This window comes from Streptopelia decaocto (genome assembly GCF_964273445.1).
Source record: "Streptopelia decaocto genome assembly, chromosome: 5".
Taxonomy (NCBI): domain Eukaryota; kingdom Metazoa; phylum Chordata; class Aves; order Columbiformes; family Columbidae; genus Streptopelia; species Streptopelia decaocto.
Window position 1 is genome coordinate 35,527,273 of NC_138659.1, and position 18,478 is coordinate 35,545,750.

General features: G+C 51.0%; 2 protein-coding genes across 2 annotated transcripts in view; both read right to left on the reverse strand.

Annotated features, from left to right (window-relative positions):
* Nucleotides 1-6,723, reverse strand: part of CHUK (component of inhibitor of nuclear factor kappa B kinase complex) — a 26,253-nt gene extending 19,530 nt beyond the window's left edge. Inside the window, exons 1-4 of the mRNA XM_082054711.1 lie at nucleotides 6,524-6,723; nucleotides 6,351-6,445; nucleotides 3,735-3,849; nucleotides 2,088-2,157 (exon numbers count right to left, since the gene is read on the reverse strand). Of these exons, the coding sequence (XP_081910837.1) occupies nucleotides 2,088-2,157; nucleotides 3,735-3,849; nucleotides 6,351-6,445; nucleotides 6,524-6,676 (433 nt within the window). The 5' untranslated portion in view covers nucleotides 6,677-6,723. The remainder of the gene's footprint in view (nucleotides 1-2,087; nucleotides 2,158-3,734; nucleotides 3,850-6,350; nucleotides 6,446-6,523) is intronic.
* CWF19L1 (CWF19 like cell cycle control factor 1) lies at nucleotides 6,696-17,650 on the reverse strand. The gene is made up of 14 exons (XM_082054712.1): nucleotides 17,607-17,650; nucleotides 17,418-17,502; nucleotides 16,940-17,018; nucleotides 14,833-14,934; nucleotides 13,831-14,045; nucleotides 12,292-12,410; nucleotides 11,543-11,627; nucleotides 10,588-10,728; nucleotides 10,114-10,225; nucleotides 9,634-9,713; nucleotides 8,976-9,185; nucleotides 8,273-8,392; nucleotides 7,007-7,104; nucleotides 6,696-6,930 (listed from the first exon to the last, which is right to left on the reverse strand). Exons 1-14 carry the CDS (start codon nucleotides 17,627-17,629, stop codon nucleotides 6,786-6,788), a joined length of 1,614 nt encoding a protein of 537 aa, XP_081910838.1. The 5' UTR covers nucleotides 17,630-17,650; the 3' UTR covers nucleotides 6,696-6,785.
* Between the last annotated feature and the right edge of the window lie 828 nt (nucleotides 17,651-18,478).

Genomic DNA, 18,478 nt, shown 5'->3' on the forward strand with positions numbered 1-18,478 from the left:
TGTTTATTTTATATTTATTTCAGGCTACGGAAATGATTTTAGACAAAAAGCAAATTTGAGCTGTTTTCTTATTCGAGTTCCAAATGGGTCGTAAAGGAGCGGAGACAACTCGCAGCATCCACAAGGCATTTGGCCCAGAACTGCTGATGAACGTACAGCGCAGCGGTGGCTCAACAAGGCGAGAGCCTTGAAGATGAGGAGCGCGGTGGCCGCCATCGGATGGTGACAACGACCAACAGAGAGCAATCAAAGCTGATCCTCGCACAGCTACACAAGAAGCTGCCGAAGAGCTCAACGTCGACCCTTCTACAGTTGCTCAGCATTTGAAGCAAATTGGAAAGGTAAAAAAGCTTGATAAATGGGTGCGTCAGGAGCTGGATGAAAATCAGAAAAATGGTCGTTTCGAAGTGTCGCCTTCTCTTATTCTATGTGGGAAGATGTGCCAGGGGAGGGTCAATTGGACATTAGGATAAGGTTCTTCACCCAGAGGTGCTGGACACTGAACAGGCTCCCCAGGGAGGTGTCACAGCCCCAAGCCTGACAGTGTTCAAGAAGAGACAGGACAACGTCCTCAGACACACAGTGTGACCTGTGGGGTGTCCTGTGCAGGGACAGGAGTTGGACTCCATGATCCTTGTGGGTCCCTTCCAACCCAGGACATTCTACGATTCTGTTATAACAATGAACCATTTCTTGATCAGATTGTGACATGCAACAAAAAGTGGATTTTATATGACATCTAGCGACGACCAGCTCAGTGGTTGGACCAAGGAGAACATCCAAAGCGCTTCCCAAAGCCAAACTTGCACCAAAAAACATCACAGTCACTGTTTGGTGCTCTGCTGTCGCTCTGATTCACTGCAGCTTTCTGAATCCAGGCCAAACCACCGCAGCAGAGAAGTCTGCTCGGCAAATCGAGGAGATGCACTGAAAACTGCAACACCTGGTCACCAGAAAGGGCCCAATTCCTCCCCATGACAACGCCTCACCACACGCCGCACAACCAACGCTGCAAAGGTGGAATGAATGGGGCTACGAAGTTTCGCCTTGTCCGCCACATTCACCTGAGCTCTCACCAACAGACCCCACTTGTCCAAGCATCTCGACAACTTTCTTCAGGGAAAATGCTTTCACAACCGAAAATGCTGTCCAAGAGTTCATCAAATCCCAAAACACAGATTTTTATGCTACAGGAAAAAACAAACTTGTTTCTCATTGGTAAAAATGTGTTGATTGCAATGGTTCCTATTTTGATTAATAAAGATGTGTTTGAGCCTAGGTACAGTGATTTAAAATTCACAGTCCCAAACCCGCAATTACTTCTGCACCAACCTAACAGCCCCATTCTGTCACTCCCACCACTACAAACAAAACTCTGTGATTAGTTTAAGCCAATCTACACGGGGGCTGTCCCCAGAGGGAACAAACTCCCACAGAGCTCCCACACTCTGCTTTCTCAGACACCATTTCCACGGTAGCACAACCACGTACGGCACTGCGTGATTGCTCATCACCTAATTACCCCTCAGTTGAGAGCAAATCTCATTAGCCAGAAGATTGCTGGACTAGCCGAGGCACGGTTGGCCTCCCCTTCTGCTATGCTCTCACCCACCTTGCCCTCAGCTCCACTCCAGGTTATCATCTCCTCTGTACTGTCCTACTACTGTACTGTCCCTCCTACTAAGCAAACCCTACACAGAGAAGCAACAGGGCAACTCCAGCACTTCTCACATTGCCTATTGCTTTTTCAGCTTGTAAAAATTACATTCAGGTGACGCGCAGTTTGGCATCTCCAGAGCCACGAGGTTTGAACAGAAAACTGTGACCTTAAAACAGAAGGTTAAGGTCATAGTTACGTACAACTGACCACTACACGGCTTTTCCAATCCCATTCCACAGACGGGTTGTTAGTGCGAGCTGCTCATCCCTGCGATCAGCAGGGATACCAAGTCCTTCCTCTGGAATAGAAACCTGATTTGTTTTAACACCCTGTTCTCATTATATGGTCAGCTGAAAAAGCAAAATGCCATCACACATAATTAAAAAAACCCAAATACACAACATGAGAAAAGCATTAGACTACGTACCAATGTCGCTAAGCAGGGACAGTATTTGACTTTCCTTAAGTCCACAGCAGTTTTCCGGTTTGTTTAGCAACTACAGTAAAGAAAAAGATGGTTAGACTACAATGCAACAGTTAACAGTCAAGAACAACATCTTCCATCCCCTGCTGACAGGACGCAGAAAACAGGACAGCTCAAATATAACTCCAGTTGAATGAGGCAGTTGGCTTTGTGAAATAAAAGCATTGGGGAAAAGAGAAAACAAAAGGAAAACTTATGGTGCAGAGATGGGGTTGAAAAGAAGATTCGGACTGGTCACGAATCATGAAAGCCATCAGAAAGCAAACGGACAAGAGACACAGGCAGGGCCGTATGGCTGCTGCAGTGGGGGCCCTGAGGCTCCTGGAATCTGCTCATTCCTCAACTGCTGAAGTTTGGCTTGATGGGATTTGGGAACGCCCCAAATACCTGAAGCAGTAAGTTCTGGGTAGACAATCACCAAAGGAGGAGAGGGGCAAAGTCAGAAGTGCAGAGCCCACAACACCGCTCCCAATATGTGTATGGCACGCAGACAGAAGCCAATGCTTTTCCAGGCTTTATGGAAGATTGCAGATGTGCAATGAGAAATTAATAGCGGTGCAAAATACAAATGATGCCAAGCAAGCATAAGAAGAAGATTTAAAGAGCAGCAGGATCAGAAATAAAAACATGCATCTTTTCTTTAAGGAACAAAGCATTACATGCAATCAAATTAAACGAAGCATGTTAACTCCTAAATTGTCCCAGCATCTATGCAACTTCTAAGGATGCATTGGAAATTAAATTATCAAATACTGCATTACAAGTACAGCTAACATAATCCCAAATTTCTTGGCCAGGGTCTCCAATTTACCTTCAAGTAGTCTCAAAACTTTTACTGCAAAAATCAACACGCAAGTGTGACCAAGAACCTGGTCAGCCACATGTTTCCAACATCCAAATGCTATTTTCATATATAACCACATCCTTTTGTTACCAACCTTAAAACCGACTCTTAATATTGTCCCTACTGTTTTGAACAACTTGAAGACACGAAATGAGGCCCAGTAAGTTACTGATACACCAGCTGCTGTGGCAGTTATTGCACTCAACATCTGCTCATGTTCCTCCAGTGGTATTTAACACCCATAACAGAAACAACAACAGAAAAATAACCTTCCTGATCACTTAGATGAGGTGATTTCTAAGCAAACCTTAACTAACAGGGGTTTGCTTCTTCACCACTGAATCTGGCTGCAATAGAAAGGGAGCAGGAACTCTACTGGGATACATAGGAACTAAAATCAGACCAGACTCCAGACAGAGACAAGCTGCAGCAAAGCCAAACGCGATGGATGCAATTATCAAGGCGGTGGGAAGTTGTATTAATGCTAAAGCCATGAAAGGACACACTGCTTCAGGATAAAAGAGATCTGCCCTTGGATTGCTCTGTCCTCAGGTTTCAAAAACACAAGTCTCGTTTCCCATGTGTGATTGTTTGGGTTTTTTTCCCACTTTACATTTACTTCTGCACACCTGTACCTAAAAAGAAAAGCACCACAGAACATACACGGTTTCACAGACAACCGCAGTTACAGAAAAGCATTAACTCCACTTATTTTGCTACATATTGCAAAGCAAAGCAGACGTTACCTTCCGGAGGTCGCCCCCTGAACAATATTCCATCGCCAGCAGAGGAACATCGTTAACCAGAAAGTTCATCTCCTCGGGAACTTCACAGGCTCTCACTACATTGGGATGGTTCAACCTAAGCACAAGGAAAGCTGGATGAAAACTCTGACTTCTTTTTTGCAAGAATGAGACAACAAATGCCAACCAACCATGTTTTTACATTTCAGGTGCAATTTCTGTTCCACAATTGTATGCTTGCTGAGAAGTACACTCTGCAAATGGCACCTACCAGTGCACAAAACCCATCCCTTGGGAACACACAAACCAGCGGTGAGCAGAACCAAGATCCCAAAGTCAAGGTACGGGACTTCGATGATGAATATCGGGGCTCCAGTTCTGAATTCCTGCACATTCCTGACAAAGTCATTATGTACGTGTCTCTGTTTCTGCACGTGGGGACAGTTTTCCCTGACCCAGAGGAACCTGCCAACACTTGCGGAACTGTACTTGGGTGGTAGAACCAGGCAGGTGAAACCCAGACACATGGGGAAGGATTAATTTCTGCAACTTAATTCAAACAGCTGCTTCCTGTTTCTAACGCACGTTATTCTTGGGAATAGGACACATCCAGAAGAAAGTGAAGACAAATTCCTGCTGTGCACACCTTCCAAAGCCTCTGGGAGCCACCACAAGCAGCTGTAGCTGTGTGGCTCAGTGCATGCATTCAGAAAACACGAATGATGAAAACACTAAGGAGAACAGTGATCACCAAGCCCTGGCTCACAAACCCAGGTTGCGTGCAAGTGGTTTCCTCCAATGTTAGCGGTTACAGCAAGTGGGCAAGAGCCACAAGAAGGCACAGCAGGAGTTCGGTAAAGCACTTTGGAGCAGGGGTACTGCAGACATTAGTGGGATCAAATGAGAACAAAGCTGAGCAGAGTCCCTGCTGCCACCAGAGGGATGGAGCATTTCATGCTTCAATCTCTTAGGAGGGAGAAGGAGCTCTCAGGACAAGGGAACAACCGTGTGAGACACCAACACCCCAGGCTACCACTGATGTTCTCAAGGCTCTGGTTCACAGGTACCTTAGGGTGACAGGCTGGAGAGGGATGGCGGGCAGCATAGGGTACATAGTTTCTGACGAGAAAGCATTAGGAAACGTTATTCTGTACATGTGACAGAGGAAAAAAATTCCTAGCTCCCCCGTTTGCTACATTAGAGATGCACACACTGCACGTATGGGGTCACGCAGCTGCTCTCATGTCACCACGTTAAAACTCAACACACCGCACAGTGCAAATTTGGAGGAATTCCGGATGGACAAACAGCCCAGGCAGCACAAAAGCACCAGGGGTTTGGATGTCACCGGGTCCGAAGCCAAGACATCAAGTAGTACACTGGAGGAGAAGCACTTGCACATCCTGGGATAACACGCAAACCAGCGCGGAGCCAGGAAGTGCCAGGCAGACCCTCATCCCTGTTCAGAGGCTGAAGCCCCCGCTGTCCCCATGCCCTGGCTGGCTCAGGGGCCGCCTGTCCCCACACCTGCAGCCCGGCTGGTTCAGGTGCTGAGGGTGCTGTCCCCGCACCCTGGTGTCCCCACTGCAGCTGGTTCAGGGCCACTGGACTCTGCTTGTCCCCACCTTGGTCCCTCAGCCCAGCTGGTTCAGGGGCTGAAGGCCCCGCTGTCCCCACACCCCGGTTCCTCAGCCCAGCCAGTTCAGGGGCTGAAGTCCCCGCTGTCCCCACACCCCAGTACCTCAGCCCAGATGGATCAGGGGCTGAATGCCCTGCTGTTCCCACACCCTGTCTGGTTCAGGGACTGAATCCCCCACTGTCCCCACACCTTGGTCCCCACACCCCGGCTGGTCCAGGGGCTAAAGGCCCCACTATCCCCACACCCCGGCTGGTCCAGGGGCTGAAGTCCCCGCTGTCCCCACATCCCAGTCCCTCAGCCCAGCCGGTTCAGGGGCTGAATGCCCTGCTGTCTCCACACCCCAGTCTCTCAGCCCCGGACAGTTCAAGGGCTGAATCCCCCGCTGTCCCCACACCCCGGTCCCTCAGCCCAGCTGGATCAGGGGCTGAATGCCCCGCTGTCCCCACACCCTGGCTGGTTCAGGGACTGAATCCCCCACTGTCCCCACACCTCGATCCCCACACCCCGGCTGGTCCAGGGGCTGAAGTCCCCACTGTCCCCACACCCCGGTCCCTCAGCCCAGCTGGTCCAGGGGCTGAATGCCCCGCTGTCCCCACCCGCGGTCCCTCAGCCCGGCTGGTCCAGGGGCTGAATGCCCCACTGTCCCCACCCGCGGTCCCTCAGCCCGCTGGGTCAGGGGCTGAAGTCCCCGCTGTCCCCACCCGCGGTCCCTCAGCCCGCTGGGTCAGGGGCAGAAGGCCCCACTGTCCCCACACCTCGGTCCCCATACCCCGGCCGGTTCAGGGGCTGAAGGCCCCGCTGTCCCCACCCCGGTCCCTCAGCCCGCTGGTTCAGGGGCAGAAGGCCCCGCTGTCCCCACCCCGGTCCCTCAGCCCGCTGGTTCAGGGGCAGAAGGCCCCGCTGTCCCCACCCCGGTCCCTCAGCCCGCTGGGTCAGGCCGCCGGGCCCCGGCAGCGCCGTGCCGGTCGTTCCGCACTCACTTCTTCATGATCTCGATCTCGTGGCACCAGCGGTCCTTGTTCTTGACGCTGAGCTCCAGCCGGCAGGACTTGATGGCCACCCGGGCGCCCGAGTCCTGCGGGACACAGCGCCGTCAGCCGCCCCGCTCCGGCCCGGCCCTGCCCGCCCGGCCCCCGCCGCCGCACGGCCGCACCTGGTGCTGGTACAGACTGACGTTCCCGAACCCGCCGGTGCCCAGGCGCTCCCGCATCTCCCAGGGCCCGCAGCCGCCCGCCGGCTGCCCCCGCAGCGCGACCCCGCCGGGGGCCCGCTCGCCGCCGGGCCCGGGGGGGCCGCCCCGCTCCATCGCCGCAGCCACTCGGGGCCACCGAGACTCCGCCTTTATTGCCGCGTCAGCGCCCGCGCCCGCCCGCCCGCCAACGGCCGCGCGTCCCTCGCCGCCGTCAGCGCCGCCGTCAGCCCCGCAGGGCGAAGTCGAAGGGCTGGAAGTCCCGGCGGAAAGCGGAGGCCTGCGCCGCCTCCTCCGGCCGCTCCGCCGCGCAGCGCCGCCAGTCCGCCCGCTGCGGCAGCGCCAGCAGCGCCGCGCTCGCCAGCACCTCCCTGCAACACAGCGCGGAGCCGCCCGTCAGCGCCGCCGCGGCGCCGCCCGGCCGGCAGCGGGGCGGGGGGCACCCACCTGCCGAAGTGCAGCGGGAAGCGGCCGCGGATGCGGTGGAACAGCTTCTCCCCCGTGTCCAGCTCCACGTAGAAGTAGGGGGTGCCCGGCTGCGCCACCTGCGGGGGACGAGATGTGGGGAACGGGGGGATGAGATGCGGGGATCAGGGGGGAATGAGATGGGGGGATGAGACAGGGATCGGGGGAGATGAGATGCGGGGATCGGGGGGGAATGAGATGCGGGGATGAGACAGGGGTCGGGGAGATGAGATACAGGGATCGGGGGGGAATGAGATGCGGGGATGAGACAGGGGTCGGGGAGATGAGATACAGGGATCGGGGGGGAATGAGATGCAGGGATGAGACAGGGATCGGGGGGATGAGATGGGGGGGATGAGACAGGGATCGGGGGGATGAGATGGGGGGATCGGGGGGGATGAGATGCGGGGATCGGGGGGGCCGCTGCGGCCCCACCTGCTCCCGCAGCACCAGCTCTGGTCCCCCAGCCCAGAGCAGGTTTTTGGAAAAGCGCAGCTGTGTCCTGACCAGAGAGGCATATCTTGGAAACTGGGCATAACCCAAACTGCAGTGGTGGCCGACGTAAAAGCGTAACATCCAGAGGACGATGAAGCGAGGGATCACCGCTCGCTGGAATCCTCAGTGCAGGATGCACACAGGGCACTACTTGTAGTATTTGTTGTGGTTTAGCTCTGCAGTTACCACTACAGAGTTGTTAAATGGGAGAGCCAAGCAGCTCTGATCATTCTTACCCTGACCTAAGCCATCCTGTACTAATACGGCCCATTTTTAGAGGAAGGAAAGCATGTGAAGGGACAACACGCACATTTCTGGGCCAAAAAATTCAGCCACTAAGCTTGCCAACATGGGTTTTGATAGCCACAACAGGCATGCACACGTGCTATTTCTGGCTCCCGCTGCAGAACAGGTGAGCGCTGAACACAAAGAAAAAACCCCGATATCACTACTGACTCGTTTCTCAGGAAGATTTCTTTCAAATTCTTACCCAGAGGAACCTAAAACTACCCGATGTGCAACAGCACTGAAAGGGTTTGGTATCACAAGGCCTATGAGTAGCTGGAATAATTTGCAGATAAGCAACATATCTGTCGTTCACAGGAACTTCGCTCAGAGCAGAGTACACCTGGCACATCTCCAGATCAAGTCTACAATGATCTGTCTCCACCAGCTTAGCCCCACCACACAACATGACCTCAGCCTAAACAGGCCAAAGGGAAAGTAAATAACAGGCAAAACCTTGTCTCATACTTGCGTGATATCCGAGTGCTCTGGGATCTCTAATAATTCGATCTGTTGTTCCTGTGCCTGGGCAATAAAGATCTCTTTAATGTCTTCGGAAGTACAGTGGTCCAATGGGACAGGAACCACCTGGAGAGGGAGGACAACAGTCCCGTAAAAAGAATAAAAGGCAAAAAACCCCATTAGCAGAAAGCAATCAGTCCATCACTGGAGCTGGCGTGCTCCTCAGTACCGCTCAGCATCATCAAACACGACAGGTGAGCACCTGCCTGTACAGGCTTAAACTTATGAGGTTTTTTACTGTAGGAGCTGAACAAAAAGCTGAAAACTAAAAGCTTGACAAAGTTCTCAGCACAGCCATCTCCGTTCTGATCTCTGTGGTAGTTTAAGGCCACTCTGATATTGTTACAGATCTGCCAAAAACAGAAACCACCACAATAAACCCCTATCCCATCAGAGTGAGCGCGAGGTTTTGCCACTTCTCTTTTTAATCAGTTCCACAAGGTTTTCCTCATGCACTCAACACAACCAACACGGTGCTGCTGTAACGGGAAGAATTAAAGGACTGTGGCAGAACCAGCACACGGTTTTATTTTCGCTCGGGCTCTATCTGTGTGGGTGGGACGACTTCTCTCCATGCTCTGGGAAGGCACAGAATCAAGAGGGAAATGTGAAGATAAGTGCAAGTTTATATTCTCCCAAGGTGCCATACCTGTAACTGTAGATGCTGACTCCTATAGTTTCTTTCAAATAGGACATATCTCTTTCCCTTACTTCTGAAAAATTCCTTTAGCGCAGACTTGTACTTGGTCACTTCTTCCACCACCTCTGCAGACAAGTCAACCACCGACTGATAGTGCCCAATAGGCAAAATCAAGACGTGATCGGGTAACAAGCCACCCTTGGCCAGGGCAAGATAGCACTGGAAAAATTAAACACACACCAGTTACTCGCAGCAAGCAGCTCAAACTTACCACGCTGTGGAAATGTACTCTATAGCTGTATTCTGAGTATCCCCCAGCCTAGTGATTCTGCCCTGGGAACAGGGAAGTCTTCTCCTCTATGTCGCTTATTAGGGATTGTTTATTAGCAATTTATTAATTACTAGAGGAATGAGAAAGACAGAGTGACTGCTAAGGGGCAAAAAAAAGCACTTTTGAATGCCGGAGAATGCCTTGTCTGTAGGAAAGCAGCCAAGTGAACTTCTCCCCTGTAGCTACAATTGCTTCCTATGACAAGAAAATCAGCTTCAAATCCACAATCAGCTTCAAATAAAGTTTAAGATTTACAACTGGAGATGGTTATTTTCTATTGCCGTGTCTCGGCACGATTCTGCCGCCAGGTAGCAAAGAACGCGCTGCGGTACTCACGTGCGTGCCGATACTAACAACCAAGTGCTTCTCAACTTCTGGGCTGGCAAGGCAGAACCAGCAGGGCCCCGGGGGCTGCGCTTTATTGGGAAAGAGAAACAAGTGTTACAGCACAAGGCTTATTTGTCAGAACAAGCAATGGAGCTGGAAGAGCTGATGAAGTGATGAAGATGTTAGAAGGACACAGCTCCTGGAAGCAGATCTGGTCCCCCTGGGAAATGCCAACATTCCTAAAGAGACACGGCTGCAGTAATGTTGTCACTTAAAAGTAACGATCCTTAGGGATTTTATTTCAATTTCTTCAAGTCAGGCGAACTCTGATGTGTTTTACAGCACAGAAATACAGAGGTAACGGAAGGGCTCCCTTCCCAGTTCATTAATATTTTGTGAGCACATTGGCAAGCTGACATACACAGCTCAACAGCTTGAGAAAAACGAAGGGACGGTCCAACGCTCAGGAAAAAGCATCTGCATACTCACGGGGTTTTTTGGCTTGCTTAGGTTGGGAGTTCCCTCTCTCCTTCCCATCTGAAGGACGCTTCTTTCCCTGATGCTTGTTCAAATCAAAGAAAAACTGACAAGCTGGTTCTTCCTGTTTAGAAAAAGAAAACCGAAGTCTGTTATAACTGCACCAGAGAGTCACAGTACATACAAGAATTTGCTTTTTCCCCGAAGAGGCATGGAACCACCTTTGAAAAGCATCAACAGCAAAAGCATCAATATCCTTGAACAGAATGAACTGAGCTCCTTTTGATACAGCCCAGGATACAGTTGGCTAAAGGAGCAAACTGTAACAAACTCCCTCACGTTGCACCTATACGATTTGGTTGATGCAAACAGTTTCCACAGAACCCTTAGTGTTTTGGATAGAAATATTCCACGGTTAAAGCCAAACACTGTTCTAAGCTCCCTGAACTCAGGGAGTGAAACACACAGGGGAGAAGGCAGCGGTACCTCTGCACACAGAGGCGCTTTGGTCTTCTGCGCCTCCTTCCGCGATTTTCGGTACGGATTCTCCGTGACGTCCTGTGGCTGCTTCACCAGCTCTGCTGGGTCCATCGAGCTCATTGGCACAATGCTGAAAGCGTAGAGATACTAGAACAAAAACAGACATCTGAAATGCAAGGAGTTTTTACCACAACTGCAGCCCTGAAGAGGTCAGCTGTCACCTCGGCCATCCTGGAACGGTAACACACAGCTTAGCACCGCAAGAACTCAGCAAACCAGGGTTTAAGCTACGGAAAGGCATGAAAAACACGCTCCCTGGGCCAGTCTGCTGTGCAGGGCAACCAAGAGTTTATGGAGCACTTCCAAGCAGCTCACTTCTTTCACTTCCAAGAAAGATCCTTTTGAAAAGCAGCTGTGTATCCTACGTGCAAAAAACCCGGCGTTGATCCCTGCCTGTTTCCAGGCCTTCTTTCTGTCCTGGACCATTTTTGTTACCAGGCCTAATTCCTATGTGTTCTTAGCCACTACCAACCTGTCCCTCTATACCAACATTCTGTAACTTTCTTAAACAGGTTAAAAACAACCAACCAACCAACCAGCCCCTTCCTATCCCAGAAGCTTTTTTTCTGTGATTTAGAAAGGTTCCTTTGGAATTTTGCTGCCTTCTTAAAGCAGGCCGTGTGAACAGAACATCTGTAAAGCAGCTGGGGAAGAGGAAGGAATGACACCTTTCTAACCGCTTTCCTCTGCAGTTGTGTTCACGGCTACACGCTATTTGAACAGGGGTGAACAACACAGGTGCCTCAGAGCAAGTCTTGCAGGTATTTCTTCCTCAAGTGAGCCAGATCCCTCCACTTGAGTCAGGCTTTTAAGTGATGGACACTGTCCTGCAGCTAGCCAAAGCTGGGCTTACTGCCCTATTACTTGTCCTTGAGAAAAGAAGATTCAAAAGCATCAGTACCTTCTTCTTGCTCGTGTTGCCAACGTCGGCAAGAGCGATAAACCTGCTCACGTGCTGCGGGGTCTCCTGTAGCACGGTGTGATTTCTGGAAGGAAGCAAAACACGGCTGTACTGCCAGGCACGATATGGAAAAGGACAGTGGGAAAACCACGTGTCCTCCGTGAATCTGCTCAGGCAGCACCTCAGCCACAGTCTTTGGCCAAGAACAAGAGGCTTGAGGACAGAAAGAGTCCCAAGACCTAATAGCAAACAGCTGCACAGACCAAAGTGACATCTCATTGCAGCCTGAAAGCAGCTACACCTTTAAAGCATCTCCTGTGGGAAGGATAATACTCTTTCCCAATGTTAACATGATGTGTAGGTTGTTCTGACACCTGCCTTATGCCACTAGTGACATTTTCTGTACAAAGTTATGACTAAAGACACCAGTCTCTTCACTACACAAGAGCTTTTCCGTGATACATTTTCAGAGATACACCCCTGAATTGGGCTGAACACTGTTTAAATGTGACCCAGGGCAACTAATTTGGCATTAGATTCACAACAACGTCCTCAGACAAGCGCTGTCAGCAATGGCATCGTTTTCAAGGCAGCAGGAATTACCGTAATAAGGCGGATCTGAGAAACAATCTCGACCCTGCATTGAGGCTGGATGACTTAATAAAATTTTTTTAAAGTTGTCCTCCTGTGTTGTTTAAAAATGGAACTCCTATTGGAAAATAAATGAGATTTCAAATGGTCTTACAAACCTGTAAGGAAGTCTTTCATAATAGGCCTTCTCCAGGCCGGCAAAGTGGTATCTTGGTTTGAGACTTGCAGCTAGATCAGATATTAAGTTGGAGCCACACTTTTTGGTATTGATTTCTCCCTGCAAAATACAAATCAAGTTTTATTAAAAACAACCCAACAAAGAAACCTGTCAGACCGCAGAGAAAATAAACAGTTCTATACAGAACAGCATGCTGGAAATGTGGAGACTGATGGTGGTGGTCACCACTGCCTGGAAGTGAAACAAAACACTCCAAGGGCTCGATCTCTTATCAGCCACCAGAGCCTACTCATTTATTCTGTGTACAAAGGGTTTGCAAAGGGTTTGCCATATTGTCCTCCTCTTGGTGGTGTGAAGCCAGGGCAGCACAGAGTCAGTTCGGCAAACACCATCAGATGTCAAAGTCATCAAGACAAGTTTTGACCACATGCTCAGGGTACCAAAACTTTAGTGCATGAGGCAAGCAAACAAGAAAGCTCTGAGGAAGCATCATTCTATCCCGCTCCCACCCCTGAGAAGTCAGAGCAAAACTCCAGGGAGTTAATTCTCATCTATGCAGATCAGCTCCTCACACCAGCTTTGCTGGAAGAGAAACTTCTGGTGACAAAGAGCAAGACACCTGATTGTTCATTCCTCAAACTTCTGGGTCTCAGTGCGCACGGGAATCTCCGAGACTTGTTACTGAAATCCTCAGGTCATAAAGCACACACTCCACCGAGATGCAGGTTTGAATACAATCACTATTAATACACTCCGCTGTTAACCCAAGCGAGTACGTTTTCAGAACACTCATGCCAAGGTGGAAGGATACGCTCAACTACTACAGAGAATCCCCAAGGGAACTTTGAGACCTGAGTTTTCTTTTTAAGCCGGAACATCCCTACAACCTGTTTCTCTCCAACTCCCTCGGACAGTGGGGTCGTTTGGCTTTTAGAGGAGGGGCAGAGATGAGGGAGGGGCTTCATGCTTTTAGTCTGAAGGTTGCATCTGTTTTGGCATGTCAGAAGTGCAAAAAGTGCATTTCTGCCATGGTCCGCGGCCTTGCTCACCAGGAAGGTTTCAGATCACCTTAATTTATCACTGGAAAGTCACTTCTGCTGAGGAGCATTAACAACAGATAACTGGACACAGGCAGAACAACATCCAGACAGCAGAAAAACAAGACCATTTAGTACAGCTGGCTGATATGCAACAAAATAAACACCAAAATGCTTTAAAAGTTTTGAAGTGGGGAGAAAGCACAGCATTCCGCACCAGAAGCTAGCAGCGTTGTTTCAGAGCAACGTTTGTGATGAGATGAAAGCTATCGACTCTGATTTTTCAAGCAGGGACAGATAAAACACCCTGAAGTTTCACAAATGTCTCTCCCCATTGGGAGGAAGAACCAGAACATCCACTGTCCGTTTTTCACTCTCAGCTTTCTCAAGCACTTGGGGGTGGCCAAATAGCCCAAATTGCCACAGCAAGGAGAAAGGTTAAATCCACCTGCAAAGCTATCCCAGCAGAAAACAACGCTTACCGCACTGTTGCCAAAAGTCCCCACATCTCTGGGCCAGGGGGACGTCAGCAATATATCCACACCTTTGAAGTTTGGGGTTGATAACAACGACGTTTTCAATTCCGCCACGTCCTTGGCACTGAAGCTGTAGGCAGGAGCTGGCTCGTCCCGGGCCTCGGTACCGCTCAGGTAGGCGATCTGCAGTCCAGAAGTGCCGCTGTAAAGACCTCGGCGGCCTGCGTTAATACACAGGCACGCGCTTGAGATGTAGACACTGCACGTCAACCTCTCGGGCGCCTGACCGACAGAGGAACTCAGAAACCCTGCCTTAGTTCTGAAACCAGCCATGAGTAAAAACAGCCGATGGCAAGTGCCTTTACTTGTCAGGTGGCATTCTAGAAATCAACTAGTTTTTCCTTTATTACCTTTAAAGATGACGCTTCTTACCTCTGCTGCTCCAGTGCAGCCTCAGAGCACAGCAAAGTCATACTTCAGGTAGGAAACCTTTCCCACACAAAGACATGCTATGGGAATAAGATATTCTCCGAGAACAGGATCTTTCAACCACTCCTCCTTTTGGTGAGCAAGTTCAGCATTAGAAAACAACCAAAAAGCAGAGTTCTCTTTCACGTTTTACATAGCAGATTGTATCAGCCTTTCAACACCACAGAATCACACAAAATCCCAGAATGTCAGGGGTTGGAAGGGACCTGGAAAGCTCATCCAGTGCAATCCCCCCCTGGAGCAGGAACACCCAGATGAGGTTACACAGGAAGGTGTCCAGGCGGGTTGGAATGTCTGCAGAGAAGGAGACTCCACAACCTCCCTGGGCAGCCTGGGCCAGTGTTCTGTTACCCTCATTGAGAAGTTTCTTCTCAAGTCCAACTCTAGTCTGAACCCCAGAATAAGAAATGCCACCTTAAAATTTCCAGAAAAAGGAAGGGCTTTGAAGTGGGAAGATCAGAAACTGTTAATCAAAGCACCACCAGGCAAGTGCACGTCTCTTGTCACAAACCGCCTTACCTAAGTAAGTGATGTTCTCAGCTAATTCGCAGCCGCTGACATCTGGAAAATAACTCACGGTCTCTTGGTCGTTAGCACCGAGCACGTAGGTTGGAATTGGAGCTGAGGAAGGAAACCACATGCTTCAATTTAAGGACATGAGCACAAGTTCAGCCCACGTTTACAAGGAGTCCCATCCATTCCTACAGACCCCACACACACCTTAGCAGCGCCCAGAGGAGCCATCAGCACAGAACAAGAAACCTTCACCCAAAAGTCCCCAAGCCGGCTATAGCACCAGCAGAGAACAACCTCTGCGTTAGCTCCAACTCGCTCCACTGCCCACATAAGATCAGCTTGGAACAATCCATAGCTGTAATAACACAGGTCTCCCCTCCAGCAGTGCTAAGTAAACACCAAAGCACAGGGAGATTGAGTTTAAGCTGATCTAAATTTGTACGGCTATCAAAAAACTGAAAACCATTGATGTTTTAGATTAAAAGCTCAAGTTCATCAGCTTTTTGATTCACTTGGTAGAAGAAATTGCTGCGTGACTTTACCTCGAACCACCATATAATAAAAAAAGCAATGGGAAGCACCAGTTTTAACATATGGCTAAGTGAGCAATAAAAATTCATTTCTCCAAACAGCCCATGTCGGATCTTTTCAAGCTACTAAAAGTTAGAAAAAGCAACGAGCGATGTCAGCGACAGCTCCTGTAGGTTTCCTGGCAGACCAGTAGCTGGTCAGCAGGTCATGGAATAAAAACCAGCAGTGGTTTCCTATTCAAGAAGGGAGAGCAGCAGCCATATAGCAGCTCCGCTCCAGCTACAACTGCTTGAAACTCCAGCTCCCACAGCCAGAAGATACAGGAGATTGCTTTCAGTTGCAGAGTGGTGTCTGAAATCCTTACGAACGGCTTAAAACCAAAATGAAGTGACACGAGTCTTGTTTGTGTCTATGTGTGTAGAGGTGAGGCTCTAAGCTATGGATTTTTTTCGACAGTTCAAAGGGTAAAGACAACTCAAGTGAGGATAAGCAAAAAAATGCTTCAGCGCGGGGGCGTTTTAACACCCACTCTTCTCCCTGCAGGCGCAAGAGAGCTTCCTTGGGACAATCGTCATCCAGATGGCTCACAAAGACACACAAACAAGCTGGGGATAACTGGGGAAAACATCTTCAGCACAAGGGCTACAGGGACCACAGAGGAATGGGCAAACCCATCCCCTTTGGGGAGCTTTCTGGTCTCTGTGGCTGCAGAACAGGCGCTACCCACAGCTACAAACAGCGCTGGCCAGATCATAGAATGCCAGGGATTGGAAGGGCCCTGGAAAGCTCATCCAGTGCAATCCCCCCATGGAGCAGGAACACCCAGATGAGGTTACACAGGAAGGTGTCCAGGCGGGTTGGAATGTCTGCAGAGAAGGAGACTCCACAACCTCCCTGGGCAGCCTGGGCCAGGCTCTGCCACCCTCACCAGGAACAAGTTTCTTCTCAAATTCAAGTGGAACCTCTTGTGTCCCAGTTTGAACCCATTACCCCTTGTCCTTTCATTGGTTGTCACCGAGAAGAGCCTGGCTCCATCCTCCTGACACTCCCCCTTTATATATCTGTAAACATGAATGAGTCACCCCTCAGTCTCCTCTTGTCCAGCTCCAGAGCCCCAGCTCCCTCAGCCTTTCCTCACACGGGAGATGCTCCACTCCCTTCAGCATCTTGGTGGCTGCGCTGGACTCTCTCCAGCAGTTCCCTGTCCTGCTGGAACTGAGGGGCCACAACTGGACACAATATTCCAGGTGTGGTCTCCCCAGGGCAGAGCAGAGGGGCAGGAGAACCTCTCTGACCTACTGACCACCCCCTTCTAACCCACCCCAGATAAGCCAGGCACAGACCTCAATGCCCAAACCACAGCCAGGCCACTTGGACACACACATCTTTGTGATTCTGAGTCCAAGAGCATCACAGAAATGAGTTTTGGTTTAAAACAAACCCATAATTCCCTCCTGCGTGGAGTTTTCCTACTTGTTATACAGTACACCATGTAACTGCGGCTTCTGAATTCAGAAACACCCTGCGACAAGAGAGCAAAGCGGGTCGCAAAGCAGCATGAGTGGCATCGCCCCCTTACCTTTCTTGGCCCCTGTGCGGTACTCTGCCCATTCTGCCTCTGAAGTAGCGCCAAAGAAACTCCCAACGCACAAAAGCATCTAAAAAAACATCGGAGAAAGCGCGAACAGCCACTTGACCAAAGACGCGACACCCGCCGGCTTTTCCACACGCAGAGCTTTACGTATCCAGTATTAGACACACAACAGCACCTCTTCTCCAAGCTCAAGAGCCCCAGCTCCCTCAGCCTTTCCAGCACTGACGGGTTGAACCGTGACGGGGGGGGTTTCAAGACCACAAGGCGACAGCTGCTGCATCCCAGGTCGTGGACAAGGGGCTGCACAGACCCCTCTGCTGTCCCTTGTACCACGGGCAGAGCGAGGGGGGCCTGACCCCGCCCAGCACCCCCGCCCAAGCCCCCCGGGCCCCTCCCGTGTCCCCCCGGGCAGGCCCCGCGGGGAGCGCTGCGGAGCGAGGTCCCGGTGCCCCCCCAGCCTTACATCGAAGCTGCCGCTCTTGCCCTGCACGGCGCGGACCCGCCCGAAGAGAGCGTCCAGCCGCCCCTCCACGTCTCCGCACGCCAGCCTGCGGGACACGGCGGGACACGGCGCGTCAGCGGCCGCACGGCCCCGCCGGCCCCGTCCCGCCCGCCTGGCCCACCCCGTCCCGTCCCATCCCATCCCGCTCACACGCGCAGCGGCGCCGCCGCCATGTCGGGAGCACCCGGCCCGGAAACGCGACCCCAAACCGGCGGCGCTGCCCACAGCGCCCCCCCGCGGCCGGGAGGGGAAGCGCGGCGCTCGCTCCAGGCAGCTCTTAAAAGAACCAGTTTCCTCGCCAGGTGCAGCATTTAACAGAAAATTAACTAGGAAAATATGACTACCCATCGATACTGCATAGAGAACTCTGCAGTTTAATCGCTTTCCTCCTACACTGTCCTTAATTCAAATCCGTATCGTATATTTAGTGATTTTTACAGTAATTTCAACGTGAGACCACAAGTACGCGTTAATAATAATCTGAACCAGCTAAACACATGGATTTATCTGCCTGGGTTTGCGATAAGGCTCAGACCAGTGTCTGGAGCCCCGTGGGAAGCCCTGAGACCCACACGGTTGTCTTAGCGGTTCATTACAGAGAATATCGTTGCTTCTTTGGGCAGAAAAACGTTGGTTTAACAGGCCACAGCTCCCAACTCTGTGACAGCTGCCAGTCTCCCTCTTCGAACAGCTTTGCAAAATCAAGGGAGAGAAGGGAGCAATGTTTTCGCTATCTCTGTTTAAACCAGCATGTTACACAAAGCTGAACTTCCCAGCAAGTTTCATGGGTGTCTCCAGAAGAAACCCGGGACGGTTCTGCCCCTGAGCAACCTGAGCTGGGCGAAGATCACAGAATAATCACAGAATGTGAGGGGTTGGAAGGGACCTGGAAAGCTCATCCAGTGCAATCCCCCCATGGAGCAGGAACACCCAGATGAGGTTACACAGGAAGGTATCCAGGCGGGTTGGAATGTCTGCAGAGAAGGAGACTCCACAACCTCCCTGAGCAGCCTGGGCCAGGC

Excerpts from the sequence above, each read along its gene's own strand:
- CWF19L1 (XM_082054712.1), bottom strand. The coding sequence starts at position 17,629 with ATGGCGGCGGCGCCGCTGCGCGT. Across the intron at positions 11,628-12,291 it reads TATGAAAGACTTCCTTACAG|AAATCACACCGTGCTACAGG; the intron begins GTTTGTAAGACC and ends GCTTCCTTCCAG. Across the intron at positions 8,393-8,975 it reads GTCAGCATCTACAGTTACAG|GTGGTTCCTGTCCCATTGGA; the intron begins GTATGGCACCTT and ends CTCCCTCTCCAG.